Genomic DNA, 21,465 nt, shown 5'->3' with positions numbered 1-21,465 from the left:
TTTAATTGATAGCCTAGCTAGCTTTTAAATGAAACAAAAATAAAATAAATGACAAAATATATATATATATATATATATATAGTACGTTGTTTTATTTATTTATTTATTTTGGTTCAATTGCTTGATGAGGTGTAGTTAGTTTGTGTCAAAGACCGGTCACTGGATTCAAAATAGTAGCTTGATAGAGTGCCTCCCACACCCACCGTACTCTTCCAAGAAAATGAAAAAGTCAGACGAGTCCCCTAAGTAAGTTAGATGCTGCTAGCTTTCATGCTCTATAAGAGGAAATTCCAGAGACAGCAGCAGCAGAGCTTGGGAGGGACTAGGGAGCATCTGCTTTCGTGCACTAGAAAAAGGGTATTCAACAGACAGTACGTACCAACTTAATTGAAAGATTCCCATTTCTCTTCTTCAAGCATCTCACTACTGTCGGGAATTGAAGCAGGATCGAGATCCAACAATTACTAGGCTTTAGATTTGAAAACTCACTAGATGCTACTTGATACTTGCATACTAGATAGATGCTGCAGCAAGATTTTCATTTGTGGCCTCCAGATAAATTGACAGAAAAATCAAAATCAAAATAGTTTGTATTCAATTATCTCAGACTCCGATAAAACCAATCTTGACTCCAACAAAAAGTTATATAATTAACAATTAACAAGCAAACTAAACTTCAGAGCATGCTCAAAAGTGTTTATGAATAAATTATTGAACAGGAGGGGATTTATATATATATATATATATATATAGGACGACTCCCAAAGGGCATAACGGTCCATATTTAGTGAAGGCAAAAGGACTAATAACCACGTTGCCAACAAAAAGTTAATGACAGGTCGAATCAAAACAAGACAATATTGCAGAGAAAAGAGGCACTGCCAATCCTTCCCCATCTGCTTCCCACCAAAAGAATGGTGAAAAAATAAAGAAAGCAACTTTTGCCGATCGAGGGAGTACAGAGTTGGTCTTTTGTTAGGCAATGCACTATTTCTAGTAAAATTTTATTGGCCTCGGTGCTTTGGTGAGTGGATTTACTCATCATTACTGCAATCAAAAAGAGAGTCTCCCTACATTCTCCCCCGTCCTTTGCTACAACTTTCACTCCCCCACTCTCTTTTCATACCAAATCATTCCCTCCAGAAAATCTGTCTCCATGAACTTGGTCATGCAAATTTGCATGCAAATCTATGATGACGTTTATTAAGGCCAACTGGGGTCCAAGCTTTCTATAATAAATGGGGCAACCCCTACTGATTGAATGGCCCCCTTGTTTAATATTCTGCTTAATTAGCACAAAGCCACTATGGAGCATTTTTATTATGTGCTTGCACTACATAAGTTAATACTTTTATTTAGCGTTGACAATTTTTGACACGATTTCTACACGAAATTAGTGGGTTAGGGTTGAGGAGCTTGACCCATTTAATTAAATAAGTCAACTTAATATTAATTTATATAGTCTTATACCCATGTCGTGTGTATTTCATTTACATACATTAAACAACCAATAATTCGAGCATATATATTCTCATTCAAAAGGTTCACTTGGCTCAAAAGAAATGGATCTTAATTCAATCTTATGCCATCTTTTGAAAGAAGTTACATCGAGTTTTATGAAGTCAACAAGAAGTTCTCTCAAGGATTGTGGTGACATGGATACAAAAATAATTTCTCAAGATTTTTAATACATTTTTTTTTATAATGGTAAATACTCATGGTGTGTAACATAGTTGCTTTTCTTAATAAATTATTTTTTTCTCACAAATTCTGACCAATTGGTACACACTGGATATAAAAAACACTTAGAATACAATGGAGCCCATAAACCCTTAAACATTTGATTGTGTTTTGTAGGAAATGAAATCAACCTAGAACACTCTCAAAGTTTCTATTATAACAAGGAAAGAAATACGAATTTTAAAATTGGGAAAGGATTTTGAGAGAGAAAGAAGAAATGTGAATTTCACAATCTCTATGTAGATTATTCATTTTTTTCAATGTGAGACTTGGGTGTTACAACACTACTTATTAAGCCGAGTCCTCCCTCACACCCTTTGGAGATGGTGCACTTAGGGTGACCGACCACCCCTCACACCTTGAGGGATTGATTGACCTATCACATTTGGAAGAGCAGCTACTTTAAATAATGGTCCAACAACCCTTTTAACTTTAATTTTATGTTTTATTATTTACATTATTAAATTTAGAAGTTAATTTTGAATAAAGAGTCCGAATTTTTAAAATTACATATTCCTGCAGTTCATTGAAATTGGACGACCCCAAAATCCCTAATGTCAACATTTAGCTCATTTTGCAGAGAATACTTGAGGGCAGGCTAAGGCAAGAGCCAAGAAGACAGTCAGAGTGTGTGACTTGCCATCACTTGTCCTGACTTCCAAGCAGGTTTTGGAAACGGTGTCGTGGAGCCTTGTCTTATGAGATAAAGATTGTAGATACCTATCCTCTGGTTGCAAAGTATAGCAGTAGGTCAGTACACTTACTTACTGCGCACTGTTGTGAAGTGACTGGAGGGGGAGTTTGTCTTCTGCCCGTGAAATCTAATTGAAGGCCCTCAGGGCCTCAGAGGCTGAAGACCATTAAAGCAAAGCCCAGTATAACATTAATATGGTCTGTGAGTCAACAACATATTTAGAAATTAGAGAGGGAGAGGAGACTTTGGTTATGAGTCATGACTGAAGCCAGCTGAGCTGAAGGATATATATATTTTTTTTGGGTACTGAGCAGACTATCCAAATGAGACTATTGATTATTGAGAGGTTTGTTGGAATGCAGCGTTTTGGTCTTTTTATTTATCTTCATTGTCTATTGATCTTTAATGCGGTTTGAGGGGGGTGGTCTTAAACAAAAGCAAAAGAAGGCAAAGGGTAGCGTATGTTAAAGCAAAAGAAGAGGTCTTTCTCATACACAGATCCCTATGGAATGCAGGAAGGATGCCCAGCAAGCATCGCTTGTGCTGGAACTCATTCTTTTTGTTTAGATGAGTGGTTAGATACGGTCCAATCAGTGCTGCAGCTACCAAACAAAACACCCGGGTTTCAAAATGGAGGGAAGCACATAGATGTTGGTATGATTAGTTTATATCTTTCCCAATGATTGAGTTGCCTTGCCTCAAGAGAAACTCCCCAAGAATCTCTATTTAGTGGGAAAAGAAGCAACATTGAGAGAAGATGAAATCCATGGAAAATGATGATGATGATAACAACAACAACAACAACACTAACTGGTTGGGTTTCTCTCTCTCTCCGCACATCACCATGGACGGTCCTCCTTCCTCTGCTGCTGCTACTGTTTCTGCAGCAGTCCCAACAAGCTTTTTCCATTCCCCACCTCACCTTAACTATGGTGCTTACTATGAACCCCAAGGAGAAAATGCTGGTTTCTATTCCCCCTTGTCTGTCATGCCACTCAAGTCAGATGGTTCTCTCTGTATAATGGAAGCTCTCACCAGGTCACAACCACAAGGTTAGCTCAAAACGTCTATTATTCTTTTCTTTTGGGCTTTGGTAAAAATCTTATTCTTCAACTTCTGGACTCTTCCGTCTTTGACTTTTTTTTCTTTTTTTTTTTTATAAGCAATGGTAACTACCTCAACCCCAAAGCTGGAGGACTTCTTTGGTGGTGCAACCATGGGGACCCATCACTATGAAAGCAATGACAGAGAAGCTATGGCTCTCAGCTTAGACAGCATGTTTTACAACCATAACCCAGACCATGAGGCCAACAGCCAAAATTGCCTTGACCACTTCCAACAGAATTCCCGACAGCAACAACAGTCACAGCACTATTCATATTACTCTGGCTTTAGAAGCCATGATATGATGTTAGAGGAGGCCAGGGAGTCCCAGTTTGCAGATTGCAATCTTCAGCTTCCAACAATGGCAGATGATGGCGCCAAGAACTGGGTCTCAAGGAACTATTCAGCTAACCATTCGGTGGAGCAGAAGATGATTGGTTGCATGGGTGACAATGGTGCAATGACATATGGGGATTTACAGTCTTTGAGCTTGTCCATGAGCCCTGGCTCCCAATCAAGCTGCGTTACAGCTTCTCAACGCATCTCACCCACTGCCACTGATTATATAGACATGGATACAAAGAAAAGAGGGCCTGAAAAGGTGGATCAGAAGCAAATTGTTCATAGGAAGTCCTTGGATACATTTGGGCAAAGAACCTCCCAGTATAGGGGTGTTACAAGGTAATTCTCTTCTATTTCTTGATTTTTTTCTCTCTCCCTCTATAGTATGTCTTTATGTTTATTTTTCTTCAATTGAAAAGCTTTTATTTTTTCCTTTTTAAAAATTGTTCTTCACATTATTTCCTAATTTTCTTGTATTTTTTTTCTGACTTTTCTGATTGTTCATGATCAGGCATAGATGGACGGGTAGATACGAAGCCCATCTGTGGGACAACAGTTGCAAGAAAGAAGGTCAGAGCAGGAAAGGCAGGCAAGGTTAGGAAAGAAAAAAAACAACCTATCTATAATCTCCCCTACGATATTTTACTTTGGATGCCTCTGCTATTTTTGGTCACTTTCAATTCTTTTTCCTGATCAATACTGTCGCTGATTTTTGGTGTTTCTTTCTTGGCTGGGGATGCCATTTCCATTGAAACAATGATTCTTAGTTTATCTGGGTAAGTCTTCTCTTTTAAAATGACTAAAGCATACTAACATATTCTGTCATTTATTGTTTCGTCAAGTCATTCCAAGAATTCAATTTCAGGGGGTTATGATTTGGAAGAAAAAGCAGCAAGAGCTTACGATCTTGCCGCACTCAAGTATTGGGGACCCTCCACTCACATCAATTTTCCTGTAATGATTCTTTTCCTTTTATATTCCAATCTGTCAAGGTAGGTTACGTTAATCTGGATTACTGAAATGCAACTATGATGATGTGTTTTTGGTAGTTGGAAAATTATCAAAAAGAACTTGAAGAAATGAAGAACATGACCAGACAGGAATATGTTGCCCATCTAAGAAGGTTTTTTTCTGGTTTCATGCTGCTAAGGTGCATGCCCCATCCTGTTTGCTCATTATGTCACTCAACTTTATTATCCTACGCAGGAAAAGCAGTGGATTCTCTAGGGGGGCTTCAATGTACAGAGGAGTGACAAGGTCCTACTAGCCTGGTTTTATGTAGTATTGTAATTTTTGCTTTAATATGCTTACCTATTAAGAAAGATGAATTCTTTTCCCCTGAAATCTCTGTTTCTGTTCTCATATATGGCAGACACCATCAACATGGACGATGGCAGGCTCGGATTGGAAGGGTTGCGGGAAACAAGGATCTTTATCTTGGGACATTTAGTGAGTTCTCTTGAATCTTGACTCGAGTCTCCTCAATGAAATATTTGATCATTTTACTGAATGGTCCGAGTAAAATCTGCAATTGTGTTACCATATTTAATTTATAATCTAGAGATTAAAGGGTGTGCTTTTGTGAATGTTGAAACCCGCTCTTTGAACCCATGTCTTTTCGGCCACCATAAGGCTGATCATGAGCCACTAGAAACCGGACTTATGGTCAGTGAGACCAATTGCTTTTGATAAGGCTCTGTTCTTTCACAGACACAGACACAGACACAAACACAAACACAAACACAAAAAGCAACTTTAATCTTAATGGTATAGATTGGAACCCTGTGACTCTGTAGTTCTCACTCGTTCAAGTTCTCATTGAATTGAAATTTTAGGTACCCAAGAGGAAGCAGCTGAAGCGTATGACATAGCGGCTATTAAGTTTCGTGGCGTAAGTGCTGTAACAAACTTTGACATAACAAGGTACGATGTGGAACGTATCATGGCAAGCAGTACCCTTCTTGCTGGAGAACTAGCTAAGAGAAATAAGGAGACAGGATCCACGATTAAGGCTTTGAACAACCCTTCTACTTCTACTGATAGTGGTAACGGGGAAGCCATTCTCCAAAAGAAGAATGATGAATGTGAATCAGATTGGAAAATGGCGCTCTATCAGTCCTCCCAGGAGCTTCATCACAAGACACCCAAAATGGAAAATTACAGAACCCAATTTTTTCCAGTGGCTTCAGACAATATGATTCAGCAAGAGGTAGAAGATTCGGTGAAGATGGGAACTCATTTGTCAAATGCGTCGTCTTTGGTGACTAGCTTGAGCAGCTCAAGAGAAGGCAGCCCGGATAAAACAAGCTTACCAGTGCCTTTTGGATTGCCCCCGTCAGCCTCCAAGTTGTTCAGTACTAGTCCAACTGGTGCTGTCAACTCTTGGATCCCATCACCTCAACTGAGGTCTGCACTCTCCATGCCTCACATGCCAGTTTTTGCTGCTTGGACAGACACATAACTTTGTCTTTTGATAAAACTAGCGAATGTTTTGCATGAGAAACAGAGAGAGAGAGAGAGAGAGAGAGAGAGAGACAGAGGGAGGTTTATGTGGGGTATCTTAGTTTGAGATATTGGGGGGTTAATGGAGGCCTATCTTTTTCTTTTTCTTTTTTGCGAACAAGATTTCTAAAATATTCAGTAATTTTCGTAGTCTATGTAATGAAGATCTTTAAAAAAAAAATGGTGTTGGAGGGAAATTAAGGTTTATAGAGACTTTGATTAAGTTCGTGGTGGAATGATTATAGCAATATGGGATGGATGATCTACCCCCATAATTAAATTCAGCTTTATTGATCCTACTAAGTACAGAACCCGCTCAGTTTGTGTCTCAGTAACGCAGAGATGCGATATTTTGCTTTGAGCCTTTGACCATATATAATCCCATACTTCAATCAATCATATCCTGGTTCTTCACGTTTATAACATCATCATTGCTTGTTCCCTTTCTTATCTAAGCTTTCGCAAAAGGTGACAGATATTCCATTCCCGCAGTACAAAGAAAAGGGAGTTGGAGGTGGAAATGCATTCGTATGGGACTTTTGGTGGTTTAATTTATTATGACATGGCCCGTTGTTATTAGGTTTTGTCTGCATTTTGTGGAAAGTATCTCTTGATGGAAACCATTAAGGCCTTTCTTACTGTAAACTAATGATGAAAGGCAGAAAAGCAATCTCATGTCCTAATATGGGCTTCTATGACCAATCAAACTCCACCATGGCTGTGTTCACACGGGAGTTGCGATCAGCTCGTTTCACACCCGTGCCACCATGTGGGGGTCCTAGGCAAGTGGGGTTTAAATAGACTCTCACATGAAGCTGTGTTATTGCACGAAATCTCTCAACTCGGTTTAGGTATGAGTTGGATGTTTTGGGATGCCCCATTTGTACATTTTTCTACACCATGAACAAAATGTGGAACGGGGAACATATATGGTCAATTTGAAAAAGAACATGTTGGCACTCAGTCTTAGAGAATGAGCAAAAGAGAGTCGGATCCATCAACAAGATTTGCCTACTAATAGCACATTTGGTCAATGTGGGTGCCAACGGGCTAGCTGGCAAATGCTTTTGCATCACAAGTACTGTTCTTTTCACTAATATTCTTTCTTCTTTTCACTTGCTGCTGAAATGAAAGCACATTATTGTATTGGTATTTTGAAGGGAGCAACGAGCAGGGCGGGAACATGCATGAGGTGGTTAGAGTCTCCACCATGACCTTTATGCTTAATATTAAGTAGACGATGATGACAAATGAATAGCCATATATGGCATTTGAGTGAAAATGAGGATGACACAAGCGCTCCATCATGAACTCCAGCACCTGTTAACATTGTTGTTAGCTGCAGATTTTTCATAAACTAAGCACCAAACTTTTTGTGAAATTCAATGCATTTTGAATGAAAAGAATGATTGTGAGTGAATTTGTTATGTAAGCAATTATGATGCACATGCAAACTCACAACTGTCACTAGTTTACAACGTTACAACTTGGACACTCAGAAACAACTCTCTCTTCAGGATTTGATATCAAAAGGGAAATCTTATTAGAGATCCAGTTAGGCTAAGGCACACACAGCACACCTATTTTGACCCAAGAGCACCCTGCCTGCTGAGGAAAATGAAAGCATTGTCGGTATGTATTAAAGTCATTTGGATTCCTTTAATTGGGTCAGGATGCTTTGTTTATATATGTGAAATGAATTAAAGAGCAGTATCCAAATCAATGGTGTAACCCAAAACCCCAAAAAATTCCTTTCAAAATCAACCAAAACATTCTTATTTTTTACATCACATCAATCACTTTTTATTATTATTTAAATAAAAAAATCACTACAAAACAATTTTTTTTTTTTTTTTTCACATCAATTAAATCTGCTACAGTTTCACTCTATTTCTTTTTTCAAGTCTTTTGCCAAACACACCCTTAAGATAGACCTGAATCACGTGTAATAGATAGATCTCCTGCATTAATGATCTTTTGAGGATAGGACACACATGAAGAAAAAAAAAAAAAAAAAAAAACTAGCCTCACAATTACTCTATCACTAATTGTCAATGTCTTCTCAAATTTTAGATTGCGTCAATATCCCAAACTATCAACGATAACAAAAATATTTTTAATAAAAAAATTTAAAAAGGTACTATGGGTCTTCAAATTTTTCTTTTTTCAAAATTTGTATAGGTATTTTTGTCTTTTTAAAAATTGTTAAAGAACATTAATTTTTATCTTTTTCCAAGATAAAAAATAGTCTTTAATTGCCGCTTTTTGGTAGTATGAGAAAAACATTGATGCAATCCAAGGTATGGAGAGGATGTTGATAATAAAGTAATAGTTCGAAGATAGAATGTGAAAAAAAGGAAAAAAAGGAGAAGAGGAAAAAGAAATAAGCCGAAAAAAAAGACATGAATGGTAAGGTCAAAAGGAACACAACTACCCCGTCTACCCGTGGAAATGATGGTGCAAGTTAAAAGAAAATTGTCCTTAGTTGCAAAAGGATGTACGGATTTAGTGGAGTTCCTTGAAAATTAAATGGGTCATATCAAAAAAAAAACGCAACATTATGTGAGTTAACCCTTAGCAGGAGAAGTTGTCTAGCTATAGTGTGTCTGATCAATCACCGAATATATATATATATGAAGGGAAGTTGGTGCAAATACAGTAGGAAAAAGATTTTGGTTCATTATATATGACTAGTGCTTGAGCTGTAAAAACTAACAGGATTGCATGCATCTCATTATTCAAAAGCATTAATCATTAAAGGTCGGTGCTACCTTTCCTGGATCGTGCTTACTTGCGACACTAGCTTTCACAATCCTCATTTTCTCTAATTAATTACCCTTTTTGATGTGATTTGCCTTAACCAAATTTCTCCATTGTTGAAAAGCTCCTCCAACTCATATCTTTTTTACACCTTTAAATTTAAATTGCAAACACCGACTATCACAAACCCTTTTGACTTTTATTCATTCATCTTGTCTTTCTCCCTTGGCTACGCTCTAATCTTCAATCAACATCGACAACAAAAATAAAGAAAAGAAAATCTAAGGCTCTTGGTTCATCATTGCCTTTTTCCACCCCCACCCCCCCACCCCCCCACACACATGGCTTGCCATCTACAATCTTCATGCACTAATAATCATATCTTCTTGGTACGATTAAATCATGATTGGATTCTGAATTAACAGTACGAAGATCGATAATCAAAACATGATCCTGTTTAAGGACATTCGTAGTCTTTTCAGGACAGCATTGCTAACTCATCCTTCTAGCCACTATCATCTCTTTGACGTATGTAATAATTGCAGATATTTTCGAAATATAAAAACCACCTTTCTCATATCTAATCTTTTCAGCTGTTTGTCATGATGTTATAACACAATAAAGATAGAATTCATCCCAAGCAGCTATAATGCATCGCGGTAGCGAGCTGGCCGGCCCAAAATCACCCTCACCATAAATTTTGTTACACTTTCCCGTGACAGTAGTACAATTAATGTCTTAATAACATGGGTTATAGAGCATGATCTGGTAACAACATGGGTATTCATCCAAAAAAATAAAAAAGGTGAAGAACAGTCCTATTACACTGCATCTAAATTCGGAATCAATAAAATATAGAGGTTCAAATCATAGAGTTCACACTTCACGCACAAGATTTTCACTTGAAAGTAAACGGGCCGTCAAGTCCAAAAGATTTTGAGTTCGTTAGAAGATCACGGGGCAAGGAAATGACCCAATGATGAAGTTTGTGTTCTGACATTATCGCTCTGGCCCAAACTAAACATTTGAGCAGTGGCTCAAGCACCACATCTGGAAGACGTTCATGGACCTAGTATTTAGGGGCCCTCTTAGGCGAGCAAGTTTTTTTTTTTTTTTTTTCCTCGAGTAATACAAGGAAGAGGGAGGGGGAAAGCTACAAGCAAAGTAATGTGAAAAAACACTTTACATATTCCTATTTATTACTTCCATTTATTTACACTATATATATATATATATATATATATGCTACAAACATTTTATCTAGCTATTTCGGTTCATCTTTACCAATCAATATTTTTTCTGTAAAAAAAAAAGAGATATGATGATGATTGAGCAGGAATATGAGAGTCCTCGCATATTCCCAGGCTAGAATATGAGGTAAATTAAGCTGAAAGAAATTATTGTATTCAATAATTAATGTTTGGTTGGTACATATATACCCACATCCATCCACTAGTATTTAAAGGCCTGGTTCTAAATGGGTTGGTGAGGAATGAAAGCAACTAGAATTGTCTTGACATGATCATTAGTTGGGATTGCACCACCAGAATTTGGAATATGAGCTCCACAAAATCCATGTATCCGTGTGGACATATAGGCCCATGGCTGATCCGTGGGTCATATCTGATAGTATGATACCCAACAGGCCTAACCTTGCACACGCTAGATGGTGACCCAAGACTCTAGAGATATTGAATTATTAGCAAACGCCACCAAATTGGCTCTATACTCTAAAGGAGTACTTCTAGGTGGCGTTTGGCAACTGGGTTGTTGCCCGCCTAGATACTGTTCAATATGGGGGTTGGTGCCTTCCAACACGTGACCTCCAAACCCAGTTTTTAAAATGACCTTTTTACCTATTTATTTTCTTTTCCTGTCTATAAACTCTTCTCCTACACGCTTTCTTTTAGTCGCTCACCCTCTCTGTCAGAAAACCTTTTCCTCTCCCGCTCTCTCTCCCTCGCTCACCCTCTCTGTCACTTCGGCCAACGGACACTGGACACCGGCGTCGCTCACCCTCGCTGGAATAACCGTTATTTTGGTTTTCAACTCTCTCAGACGTATGGCACCTACACCAAACGGTTGCCTGGAGTCTGGTTGTTGAAGCTAAAGCGCAAAGCCTCAGAGGCAGAGCCCAACAACACACCAATCCCTCACTTCTTAGTCACACAAAAATATTGAACTTTTTCAACTCTCTCTACCTTCTCTTCAAATCTTCAACCCCTCAAAGAAAAATGTATTCTTTGGCTTTTCTTCACCAGCACCATCATTATCATCTTCTTGGTTCAGCTGTTTCATATATTTCATTTTCCATTTTTCATAAACCACCCGCACAGTTCTTATGAGACGCCCCAAACTTTCCACCATTCTGATACACCCAAAGATGGATTCAACTATTGGGTCTTTGGGACGCCTGATTCTGTGCTTTGGGGATTTTCAAGAAAAAAAATTCAAGAAGTGAAGGAAGGATGGAGCGCAGGGGGGCAATATGATCAAAAGCGTATGAAATTTTGAAGTTGAAAGTTTAAAGTTGATGGTCAACTGGTCAAATGGTGAACAGTGTTTGGGACAACCCGGTTGCCAAACTGACCCCTAGAGAGCTGAGAGTGAGAGGAGTACTCTAAGGGATTGCATCCTACTCTTCTACATTTCAAATATTTCAATTCTTACTTCTTCTTTTTTGGTTGTAATATGTAAAGCAATATTATTATTATTAAACGTAGGGATTAAAAAGAGTGATGATTAATCATTTAAGTATTTTAATATTTATTACGTACCCGGCCAGCAAATCCTTATCGATCGGAGTAAAGAGACAAGCAGCACAAAATGTCTTAAATGACAACCACTAGAAGAGAAATGCCTTTTTGGACATTCTCTCATGCTTATGTAGAAAATGTGAGTAATTATAACCTATTTGTGTATTACTAAGGATGATGTGACTATTAAAATTATTTTTTGATCAAAACTTAATAATAATCAATCAAAAGTTTAATAATAATTTTAATAGTCACATCATTCTTAATAGGACACAAGTAAGCCTCTTAGAATTACTCAAAAAATATTGTTACGTGTGTCTCAGCTTTGTCTATAAATCACCGTCTAAATAGACCAAAAAGAAGGGGGTTGTCGAGCATAATCCCACCATGTCCGTTTCAAACGCTACACAAATTCTGAAAGTTCGCATCAAATTAAGCTCATCACCAAATTGGCCCACCCCACGCTACATATATGTATCTACACAAGTTTCATATTGTTGTTCAGGACCCACTCCATAATGGTTGCATCTATGCACCTTTACTCAAATTATTGATTACAAATTGGCCGGAATCATTCAATCTCATCAAATCAATATAAATTTGTTTTCAAATATAGATCAGTACTAGCTACCTACTTGGAATATATCAATGGTGGAAGACCATAATTTTATTTATTTTAATGAGAATACTGCTTGAGATACACTGTGAGAGAGCTCATATAAAACTTGCATATCCAAATAAATTTTGAATTGTTCGTCTACTACTCAGTTAAGATGCATTGTGAGACAACTCTTACAATTATCAACACTATTAATTATTTTAATAAAGGTGTTGATAAAGGTAGCTAGGTAGTACTAATTTAAGTGAAAACGAATACATGTCAAATTGTCTTGCAAAAGCGAGTTGGAACCCACATCCTCAAATTATTGTGCTTACCCATCCATCATATATAACGAAGTAGTATTTTACCCAAGTAGCCCCAAATGAAGGGTCAATGAAACTCAAGTCACGTCCATCTCTCTCTCTCTCTCTCACACACACACACACACACACGGATTACAATATATAAAATTGTCTGGTACATAGCTAACTAGAGCTAGAAGGTTTGTTGTGAAGTGATGAGTTTGGACAAAGGTGCTATCAACCAAAGCAAAGATATTAAGTTGTCTGAGGGACCGGATTTGGGCTGGCTGCTATTTCGGAACTGACTGGTGGAAAAGCCATAAGCCTAGAGAGCCTCAAAAATACTTATTATGGGCCCTTTAGACTTTAGTCCACTCCACATCCTTCGCTTTCGGTTGCTCCATGTAGAGCTTGAATCACATCCCAACACTATGTTGGTGTGCAGCCATTCATATTGTCTCCCTTGTTTACTTGAGCCGAGGCAGCCAAAGGAACACTGGGTTGATGGGACCACTCTATGCTATATACTGCTTAAAAAAATAAAAATTTTATTATTTTATTATTTTCACTTCCGACCACAATTTGCACCAACAACCCCTCCACTATTCCTATTCCTAATTCCATTCCGGCAACTTCAGTCCAAGTCTCCACAGATATTTGAAAAGCTCATTCTGGCCCATTTAGACCATCTTCATTTTTGTCACTTGTGTTATTTTTTGAAGTGGGTTGAGGAGTAAATACAATTTACGCTAGCTAAAAGATATAAAAATATTCTTGCTTAAACAAAAGTGATGATAGATTAGATGGGAAGCTTTTCTTTTTCTTAGGTTTATAATTAGTCTCCGAGTTTGACTGCTATCTTAGAAGGAATGAAAAGCAATCAATGATAATTAGGACAAACCCCACCACACCAAATGTTGTTTTCTCTCGGTCACTTTTCCATTCTCGAATAATCTTCCAATTCTTGCCATATGTAATCCCATTTGAGGATGATTAAAACAAAATCAATCCTGCTCCGAGCACGCCAACTTGGACGTTAACGGATAGACATGCCAAATTAAAGAATATTAAAATGAAATGGGATTTCGATGACACGCCCAAAAAGGAGGTCTTTTGGTAATAGGGACTTTGCGACCTTAGCACTGCAGGAAGCCATGTGATATAATTCAATTCAATTATTCATCTTTGCTTCGCAAGCAGTGTACGGAGTTAAGGGGCCTGCTTCGGTGTCAATTGGTGCCAAAATCAAGTACAAATATTTTGTTGATAAAAAAAAAAAAAAAAAAAAAAAAAAAAAAAAGAGATAAGTTTATACATGGACAAATGTGTTGATGATCGAATGAAGCTTTAGGGATTAATTTGCATTTGTTAAATTATTTACTAGACTTGTTTCATAAGTAGAATGTCAATGACCTCATCTCAAAAAAAAAAAAAAAAAAAAAGAATGTTAGTGACCCCAAATAATTAGGTTTAATTTGGTCAATCGCATTCCAAATAGGATGGCGTTTTGGCAACGCAAGACCATAATCCCCTGGTAATATTAATCATTGTACACACATATTAGACATTCCCAATACTTAATTCAATGCATGTCGTTGTCGTATATGTTCAAATGAAGAAATATTGATGAATTCACTTTGAAAACTCACAAGCACGAACAAATTAATGATGTCCAGCATATTTTTCTCTCGCCTTTAATTTCTTTCAAAGTCGTCTTGGTGTTGAGTCAATCTATAATACCTAATAAGCTATTATTGCGGTGAGTAATGGCAAACGCAGCGAGATTAAGTAGAAGGGCAAAGATGGAATGAGAGATAAAAAAGAAATGAGTATTGTCACCTTAAGTTTTTTCAAATATTATTTCACGATTTATTTGATATGATATAAGAGGAGATTAATCGGTTGAAAATCACACATTATAAAACAGAAATCATTGATTTGAATCTTCTTTCACTCTTCTTTCCCTTGCAGTCATAATAAAAAAAAATACTAATTATCAGGGAAACCATAGGTCCACTAACTCCAAGAATTTCCTTCAACTACAAGTAAAAGTTATATATATATATATTCTAAGGTCTACACGTTTTTTCCTTGTCACCCTCTTGGCATAACCATCCGCATACGATCGACTGCACAAACAATTTGAAATGTATATTTTTAATTGAATGGTCTGATTAGGCCAATTTTACAAGTTCTATAATACCTTTTAGAGTACAGAAAGAAAATGTTAACATAGGGATAGAGTAGTGCTTTGCACTATATTGGCCGTCAAAAACAAAAAAAATTGATCGTCACGGAAACACCGGAGGCGGAGAGGGTGGTTTGTTTAACATAACAAAATCCCCTTTCCTCGAACGCATGAATGAAGGTAGGAAGGAAAGAAAGAATGGCAGTCGCAGTGGGACTGTGGGACAACAATGCCCGCTGGTTCCCTAGAAATGGAATTGAAGCTATCCTCCGAGAGAGTGACCAAAACGCCCTTTCCGTATGGTCGCTATCTTACGCCTCATGTGTGCAGGTCACCGCCCCCACCAGCAGAAAGGCCCCACCCTCTCTCTCCACTCGTGTCAAAATGACTTCTTTAGCTTCTTCGTCCTCCCTCCCACCCCACGGTTCCACGTCACATTAACATAAAAACAATATTTGTTGAAAGAAAGAAAGAAATATGCAGTAGACCGTCTCCCGTCCCCCTCCCCCTTTCTCTCTCTCTCAGCTACTCCCAACAGTCCGTCTCTACTCTTCCGCAGAAGGAGAGAACCCGAAAGCCAAAAGAAGAAGAAGAAGAAGAAGAAGGAGAAAATTAGAAGATGATGGGCCTCTGGACTCACCTCCTTCTCCTTCCTCTTCTCCTCCCGGGTTGTTTGTCAGATCCGAGCGACGAGCTGTGCCTGACCCACCTGAGCGAGTCCCTGGAGGACCCGGCCAAGTTGCTCCAGAACTGGACCAAGTCCACCTTCGCCAACCCATGCTCCGGATTCACTTCCTACCTGCAAGGCGCCACCTGCAACAATGGGCGCATCTACAAGCTCTCCCTCACCAATCTCTTTCTCCGCGGCTCTCTCTCCCCCTTCCTCTCCAACTGCACCAACCTCCAGACCCTCGACCTCTCCTCCAACTTCCTCACCGGCCCCATCCCCTCCGACCTCCAGTACCTCGTCAACCTCGCCGTCCTCAACCTCTCCTCTAACCATCTCACCGGCCAGATCCCCCCCCAACTCACATTGTGCGCTTACCTCAATGTCATCGACCTTCACGACAACTTGCTCTCCGGCCTTATTCCCCAACAACTCGGTCTTCTCGTTCGCCTCTCCGCTTTTGATGTTTCCAATAACCGCCTCTCCGGTCCCATACCCTCCTCGCTGGCGAACCGGAGCGTCAATTTACCGAGATTCAATGCCAGCTCCTTTCAAGGAAACAAGGATCTCTATGGCTACCCTTTGCCGCCTTTCAAGAACAAAGGGTTGTCGGTTATGGCCATTGTTGGGATCGGATTGGGCAGTGGATTCGCCAGCCTGGTGCTCAGTTTTACAGGGGTGTGTATTTGGCTCAAAGTTACTGAGCGCAAGATTGCTCTCGAGGAAGGCAAAATTAGTCAGCTTATGCCTGATTATTGAGCTCCCTTAAACCGTATATCTTTCGAGGTGTATTTGGGATGATTGAGCACAAACAGATTGAGATTTTCAGGTATGTTTTTATATATGAATATAAATAAATATATATAGATATATGAGGTTTGGGCTATAGTCCTTTTGTATTTCTCTTCTAATGGGTTTTTCTTTTGGGGTATTCTCTTTTACTAATCGGTGGAGGGGTTTTTCTTTTTCTTTTTTTTTTTTTTTTTCTCTCTTAACCAATTTTTTTTTTTTTGAAGTTTCTTTTTTCTTTCGGGGGTTGATTATCTATATTTTAATTTCTTAACAATCAACAATGTATAAAACAATTCAAACACGAGGCATCAGTGAAATAGTGCAGCTCTATTTTTCATTTTCTCAACGGTGTAATCAGTAATGTTTCCATACTGTTCTGTAATGCTTTTCCTGTTTACTCTCTGTCTCTCTCTCTCTCTCCTTGCGTGTGTGGTAGGGTAGGTTGAGACTTCGGTGGGTCTGTTTAGTGAAGAGCTGCATCGTGCAATTTTGTCTGGCAGTGAGCTAAAATATATGTAGTACGAGTATATAAATACAAACCACAAGTGGTGGAAAAATTCTATTTCCCGGAACTGCTGCATTGAATAATAATGCACTTTACATACTTGGGAGTTCTAGTGTTTGCTAATGTAAGCTAGTGGGAGACCAATTCCCCCTCGTGGTGTCTCGGTGTGGAAAATGCCGACTTCTGCTGCATTAAATATGTTGGTGGTTTGCTCTGCTTAGGCCAACATTCCGGGCACTTTGCTTCTTTGTTTTACTTGGGGTTTGTGTTCCATGGCCTTTAGATTAAATTATAACTTCAATTTCAAGTTTAATTCAATTGGGCATTATACTCGACAACAACACTTGGCATTAATGATGTTATGCAGAGCTAAAAGAAAAATGTATGCCCAGATTCTAAAAGATTTCCCACCTTGGGTTAATCATTAATTAACATGGACCAAGTGGTTCACATTATTGTGGTATTCTGATTATTACTTACTGGGTTCTCGCCTCCCAGTCCTCTTTCCGCTCTTATTTATTTACTTTTTCTCTTTAGGTGAAAGTGGGCCTAGCCTACCAGCTCTCTTTTTTCTTTTCTTTTCTTTTTTTTTGTTTTTTTCTTTTTCAACTTCTCTAGGACTGGGGTTAACTTTGATTCGCTTTGATTAGTGACACTAATTAAGATACTAATATATGTGTTTGTTTTTTACTTTAAAGTTTGGCATGTATCGGCGTGCCTGACCCCAACTCGTGGCTCAAACATACATTATTATTTTCCTGCTTTGAGATGAGATTAATAGCGAAGCAAAGTTTGAGAATTCAAGTCTAAAGCAAATTAATAGCTAAGCAAAGTTTGGGCTGCATGTGGGTAAAACAAAACAAAAAGACCACGCCTCAGCCTATGACTTTTTTGTATATAGAAACAGAATGGTCTTTTCAATAAACATCAACATGTCGTAATTAATGGGGTTCTAAGCACTAAACTAATAGTAAGATAAAAGTGTACAACAGTAGGAACAATTTTCAATTGTGTAGCTTGGCTAAAGTGCGCATCCTTAGGCTCACTTTGTTGCTTTTCCTAAGTGCTATTCCGCACAAGTGTTCCTTAATCAATACGTTAAATATCTAAAATAATATGTGTGAATTTGAAACCTTAATTTTGAAAGATTTACTATCACTTCAATGACTCATCTCCATATCTGAAAGTAAAGTAGAGAGGATTTATTTTACAACCAATATTTATTTTATAAATTCAACGGTATATATATATGATATCGTATAGTTAGATACAAAAAAAAAAAAAAAAAAATCTTAATAAAAAATGGCGCTTTGAAAACTTAAATGATATACTCATAAGAGTTTAACCATAACGAATAAAGTGTTGTTAGGGGCTTGGGGCTATTAAAAAATTTTACTACAAAATTCCTTACAAATTAATATGACAATTTATAATTAGTAAAATAATTAGTTAGCAATTGGTTTCTTAACCATATCATTTTGATCATGATCATTTCACTAATTATAGAGTATCCCGTCAATATATATATATATATATATATAAAACAAGAGAGGAAAAAAATAATGTGTTCCAAAAAAGTGGGAAAACAAAAAAACACATATTTAATTGAAGACAAATTAGACAAAGATCCGGTTGTGGCTTATTGGTTGGAGATGTATGATGAAAAATGTCGATGAGGAATGAGGATATATGGATGAGCAAAGAAAGAATATAAGGTGGTTTATCCAGAGTTCACAAATCCACACTACACTAGGCCCATGCTTGTCTCTGTCTAATCAAAGCTGCCCTCATCTAATGGCTGTGAATTGCAAAATATTCAACTCCACACCGAAAGTGAAAAATGGTCAAACCTGCTTTCATTCCCGTCATTAATGTGTCCTCCGAGAATGGCATGCATTCCATCATGGGGTTTGGGCCCCATGCCCCACCCAAGCTACTCTTGAGTGATTTGGTTTGTTTCGATTCATATCATATTTATACCTACTGTTTACTGCTTTAAACTTTAGACTTTACACTTTAGTCCTTATCCAACAATATTGAAGGGATAAGTTTCTATGCCTTTCCTTTTTATAATCCGATTGTGATTTCGCAGAGACACAGCAGCCCACACCAGGAGCAAGCAAGCAAGGGAGGGTTTAGCTGAAGATAACAACCAACATTTACCACTGTACAACACCATGCTGTCATTCCTATTTGGCCAAACTATGAATTCTGTATTTTTTTAATATAAGATAAAATCAAGTTTTCAATAGCAATAAATTACGTCGGTTTGGAACACTCAATAAGTTTGTACCTAAATTTTAATTAGTTCTTTACGAGTTCGATAAATACAAGAATATTACAACTATATATGATGAAATCAAGAATCTTGCTTTTCTAGGAAAAAAATTAAATCTTACCAAAAAAATGCTATAAACTCATGAAATGAATACCTTAATTAAAAAGATCTTCATATTTCGCAATCCTTCATATTAATTATGGCCATGATTAAAATTAACCAAATTCAAGAGTATCCTACTCCTATATATCATCATTCTGTTGGGTACATATAATTGCCAATTACAGCATGCATCGGATACTATTAATTAACTGATCTGCTTCATAATCAGAGAACTATATATTGTCAACATCTAATTAAATTCATATTATTACACGAAATCCTCTTGATATCTCTAAATAAATTCACACCTACACAAGCAAATTTCTAACTCCAAAGCTGTTTATGTCCCAATTAAGGCTATAATATTTTCAATTTAATTCAAAATTTTGATAATTCACTTGACATTCCCATTATTTTTTATTTATTTATTTATTTTTTTTAATATGTCCGCACAAGAGGGGGAGAGGGGGATTCGAACTAGTGACCTTCACTTCATTAAGTGTGATCCCAGCCGATTGAGTTACCTCTTGGGGATATACATTCCCATTCTTTCATTCTTGTTTGTTGTTTTTTTTTTTTTTTTTTTTTTTGCGAATTTGTTGTTAATACAAATTTCATTCATCTAAAAACAAAATTAACGACCACAGAGAAAGTAGGAAGAAAATTGTTAAGTGCAATCTTGTTTTGTTTTATTTTATTATAGGTTCTATTATAAATTCATTGTAAACTGAAGCGACAATTCACTTGACGTTTACCTAATTAGCTACTAAATAATTATATTTACTGTTACATGAGTAGTTTGTAAGAAAATTATAGTAGAAGAACATTTTCCATTAAAAAAAAAAAAATTGTGTCTAAACCATTGATGAGGAATTCCTTTAGTCGGTCATTCAAATTGCTTGTAATCTAGAATTCTGACATGCATAAGTGCAAAGTGTATCCAGGACCAATTCCAAAATCAAAGAATCAACATTTGATTGTGAATATCATGAACATGACCAATAACCCTGGAATGGTTATTTATGTACACGAGCTAAACCATAAATACATGTAGAAATAGTATCCTTTCCATTTCAAGCGAAATTGAAATGAATCATTTCATAGTTAAGATTTTATTTTGTTTCATTTAACGGTATAAATGCTGTCATATGATAAATATATTATCAAGTAATTTTAAAATATTTAAATAACGTGGTATCATATATTCTTTTAAAATTTAGGGGTGAAATTGGCTAGCTCCTCTTTCATTTCACTTAATAAATAGAACAGAAGCAAATTAATACAGATTGTTTCAAGGAAAGAAGGCAGTGGACCAAAGAGCATTGTGGTTGTAATCTGCAAAAGGCAGCATCATCTCATCCCCAACAAATCCCATGTGCTCTTGTGGGTTCATCAAATCCATGAACCAACGCTGCCTGTGCATGGTTTCCATATTCATCTGATGATGATCAGGTTGCACATGATTGTCTACACTACTACTAGTCCTCGGCATTAATCCATGATCATCAGTTGGTGGTGGTGGTGGTGGTGGGTTTAGAGGCTCTTTGTTGAGTTTGTCAACCCTGATGTAAATTTCCTTCAAGTTTTGGTCGATCAACCACCCGAGATCATTCAAATCCATGATGCTCAAATTCTGCAGCCCTTTTCCAGTCGCAGTACTCATGAGGCTGTGGAACATGACTTGTGTCATCTCCTTCTCCCGGTTGTCCTTTCGCTGTTTCTTGAGCTGCTCGTTGGCTTTGGCAATCCTTTGCCGCAGGAAACTCTCTTGGTTCACCATCTTCTTGCTCTGCTCCAATTCAGGCATCTCCTTGAACCGCGCAAGCACACGTTGTACGCCCAAAGGAGAAGGCCAAACTTGGGGCTCAGAATCATAAGGGCTATAAATAATAGCACAAGCTTCAATCCCACATAGAGTGCTAAGCTCACTCACCTTTTTCAACAGGCCCCTCTTCCTTTTCTTAAATGTTGATTTTCTTGCAGAATCATTAGTGATGTACGCAAGCTTCACCTTCTTTCTAGTCATGGCTCTTTTAGTATAGAATAACAAGTAATAAGAAAACAATATGGAAATTGCAACTCCTTTGAGTATTCTCGCCCCCAAACAGCTATGCTATATATAGCCTCTCTCT

At 37.6% G+C, this 21,465-nt stretch overlaps 3 protein-coding genes across 4 annotated transcripts; 2 read left to right on the top strand and 1 right to left on the bottom strand.

The window, feature by feature from the left end:
• The first annotated feature begins 2,742 nt into the window (after positions 1-2,742).
• LOC132188786 (AP2-like ethylene-responsive transcription factor ANT) lies at positions 2,743-6,601 on the top strand. Its single transcript, XM_059603323.1, has 9 exons — positions 2,743-3,486; positions 3,598-4,219; positions 4,392-4,474; positions 4,648-4,656; positions 4,746-4,834; positions 4,930-5,003; positions 5,087-5,137; positions 5,253-5,329; positions 5,716-6,601. Exons 1-9 carry the CDS (start codon positions 3,192-3,194, stop codon positions 6,339-6,341), a joined length of 1,926 nt encoding a protein of 641 aa, XP_059459306.1. The 5' UTR covers positions 2,743-3,191; the 3' UTR covers positions 6,342-6,601.
• Positions 6,602-15,428: 8,827 nt separating this feature from the next.
• Positions 15,429-19,185, top strand: LOC132188787 (receptor-like protein 44). 2 transcript variants are annotated; one of them, XR_009440916.1, is made up of 2 exons: positions 15,429-16,485; positions 19,046-19,185. XR_009440916.1 is itself a non-coding variant. In XM_059603324.1 (1 exon), exon 1 carries the CDS (start codon positions 15,609-15,611, stop codon positions 16,413-16,415), a length of 807 nt encoding a protein of 268 aa, XP_059459307.1. In that variant the 5' UTR covers positions 15,429-15,608; the 3' UTR covers positions 16,416-17,063. The 2 variants fall into 2 exon arrangements, 1 of the variants encoding a protein (XP_059459307.1); XM_059603324.1 differs by lacking the exon at positions 19,046-19,185 and having other exon boundaries at positions 15,429-17,063.
• A 1,439-nt stretch (positions 19,186-20,624) lies between these two features.
• LOC132188702 (agamous-like MADS-box protein AGL80) lies at positions 20,625-21,359 on the bottom strand. The gene has a single exon (XM_059603232.1). The coding sequence runs from the start codon at positions 21,357-21,359 to the stop codon at positions 20,625-20,627; it is 735 nt and encodes a 244-aa protein (XP_059459215.1).
• Positions 21,360-21,465: the final 106 nt, after the last annotated feature.

The sequence above is a fragment of the Corylus avellana genome, chromosome ca7 (assembly GCF_901000735.1).
Source record: "Corylus avellana chromosome ca7, CavTom2PMs-1.0".
Taxonomy (NCBI): domain Eukaryota; kingdom Viridiplantae; phylum Streptophyta; class Magnoliopsida; order Fagales; family Betulaceae; genus Corylus; species Corylus avellana.
Note: the sequence above shows the minus strand (reverse complement) of the source record. Positions and strands in the feature narration are given on the sequence as shown.